Here is a 2,130-nt window from a genome sequence, read left to right as displayed (position 1 = left end):
ACTGTCTTTCACAATCTCTTAAAGGCCAATTTATACTTCTGCGTCGGGTGCGCATAGAAGGTACGGCGTAGCATACGCATTAACGTGTACCATACGTCGTACCCTTCGCCGTACCCTGACGCGCACCTCCTCAAAAATGTAACTACGCGTCGCGGCGACGCGGACCGCAAGATCTGTGATTGGTCTGCTTGGTAGCATCGCATTTCCGGCTACGCATTTCCGGCGTGTTCTTCTGCACCGCCCGCCATTTTTAAATTCAGAAGTTCAGGTGAAAGTTCAGTGAAGAAAATGGAAATGGACCAAGTGACCGAGCGATTAGTTGAAGAAGTGCGGAAATACAGCCATCTGTATGACTCGTCTTCTGCAGAATACAAAGACTGCCAGATGGCAGCGAATTCGTGGAGAGAGATTTCCTCCAACGTCGGTTTGGATGTAGCGGATTGTATGAAGAGATGGAAGAACTGTCGAGACAAGTACGTTCGCCTCCGTAAAAAGCTCGCCACAAGGAGCGGGGATCCAGGAGGGAAAAAAGTCCCAGCGTTTTATTTATTCCTGTCTTGGCTGGCACCTCATGTGAAACACCGGCTTACGGAGTCAAACTTTGACGATAAGGTAAATAATGCACGTCCTTTATGAACCTCTGTTGTTTTTAGGTTAGCTAACTTAACTAGCAATGCTACCACGCCGTAACGTTATTGATTAGTGCAAAAATAATATACCTGGGAAACAAAAAGCATGTGTAATGGGTTTTAATTATATTGTATTTATATTATATGTAATAGATTGTAATTATATTGGGCTTGCAGATAATACAAACGCAACAACGTAGCATTTGCAATGTAGAAATATGCAGTATTCATAGCTCTGTTTATCTGTGAATTAACACTGGATGCATCAGCTTTTATATATAAAAGACTAACTTACACTATTTGCTATTTCTTTCATAATCGCAGGATGGGAGCGATTCAAGCTCAAACTCCAATGGTTCGGCTGTTGTGAGACCTTCAGCCAATAACGACCAACTAGCATGTCCACCGTCCCCCCAGCCATCTCTTCAGTCCCCCCAGCCATCTCTTCAGTCCCCCCAGATATCTCTTCAGTCCCCCCAGACATCTCTTCAGCCCCCCCAGACATCACTTCAGTCCCCCCAGACATCGCTTCAGTCTCCCCAGACATCGCTTCAGTCCCCCCAGACATCTCTTCAGTCCCCCAGTCCAAGGATGGCACAGAAAAGGAAGAGGAAGGAACAAGAGGACTGGGTCCAAATGCAAGTTGCTCGGTTGGAGGCTCAGTTGGAGGAACGGCGGGTCGAGCTGCAACAGAGACTGAGTCATGGAAATGACGAGAGCGACCGGTTTGGGCACACTGTTGCCGACATGCTGCGAAGGGTGCCGGAGGAGCACAGGGCGCAGGCAATGTTTGATGTGTCCAAGGTCCTGTTTGAGTGGCAGCAGAAAAAATAAACAATTGTGCCTACTTCTACAACATTGCACCTTTTAATTCTGTGCACTATCTTTATATAGTTTGCACTTTTGCATCTTTTAGTAAGTTGTCTGTTAGCACATTTGTGTATATAGTTTGCACTTTTGCATTTATTCATATTTTGCTTGTTTGCACTTATTTGTGCAGGTTTTATTGTTTGCACATTTTTGTAAATAGTATGCACTTTAGCATTTTGTTTTTTAATAATTTTGTCTGTTTGCACCTATTTGTGCAGGTTATACTATATAGTTTGTAGCTTTTGTGTACAGTTTTCTCGTGCATTTTTATTGTTAATAGTGTATCATTGCACCTTAATACTTTGTACTTGTACATAGTATGCCCGTTTGTGTATATAGTTTGCATACAAAAAATTGCCTGTTCCTGCTGTTTGCACATTGTTTTGTGCAGGTTACTGCAAATAAAGATTAATGTATAGTTTACCCATTTGTGTGTGTTTGCTCTTTAGCATCTATTTCTACAATTCTAGACCATTGCACCTTTATACATTGCACTTTTACATATTTTAACCTATTTGTATATATAGTTTGAAACCAATTATGTCATTTCCTGCTGTATGCATATTGTATGGTTCAGGTTACAGCAAATTAAGATCAATAACAGTATTTATTTGTGTATAGTTTGCTCTTT

General features: G+C 42.1%; 1 protein-coding gene across 1 annotated transcript; it reads left to right on the top strand.

Annotated features, from left to right (window-relative positions):
• Positions 1–203: 203 nt before the first annotated feature.
• Positions 204–1,778, top strand: LOC132130803 (uncharacterized). The gene is made up of 2 exons (XM_059542618.1): positions 204–612; positions 954–1,778. Exons 1-2 carry the CDS (start codon positions 289–291, stop codon positions 1,461–1,463), a joined length of 834 nt encoding a protein of 277 aa, XP_059398601.1. The 5' UTR covers positions 204–288; the 3' UTR covers positions 1,464–1,778.
• The last annotated feature ends 352 nt before the right edge of the window (positions 1,779–2,130 follow it).

The sequence above is a fragment of the Carassius carassius genome, chromosome 47 (genome assembly GCF_963082965.1).
Source record: "Carassius carassius chromosome 47, fCarCar2.1, whole genome shotgun sequence".
NCBI classification, from domain to species: Eukaryota; Metazoa; Chordata; class Actinopteri; order Cypriniformes; family Cyprinidae; genus Carassius; species Carassius carassius.
Note: the sequence above shows the minus strand (reverse complement) of the source record. Positions and strands in the feature narration are given on the sequence as shown.

Excerpts from the sequence above, each read along its gene's own strand:
- LOC132130803 (XM_059542618.1), top strand. The coding sequence starts at position 289 with ATGGAAATGGACCAAGTGACCGAGCGATTAGTTGAAGAAGTGCGGAAA. Across the intron at positions 613-953 it reads AGTCAAACTTTGACGATAAG|GATGGGAGCGATTCAAGCTC; the intron begins GTAAATAATGCA and ends TCATAATCGCAG.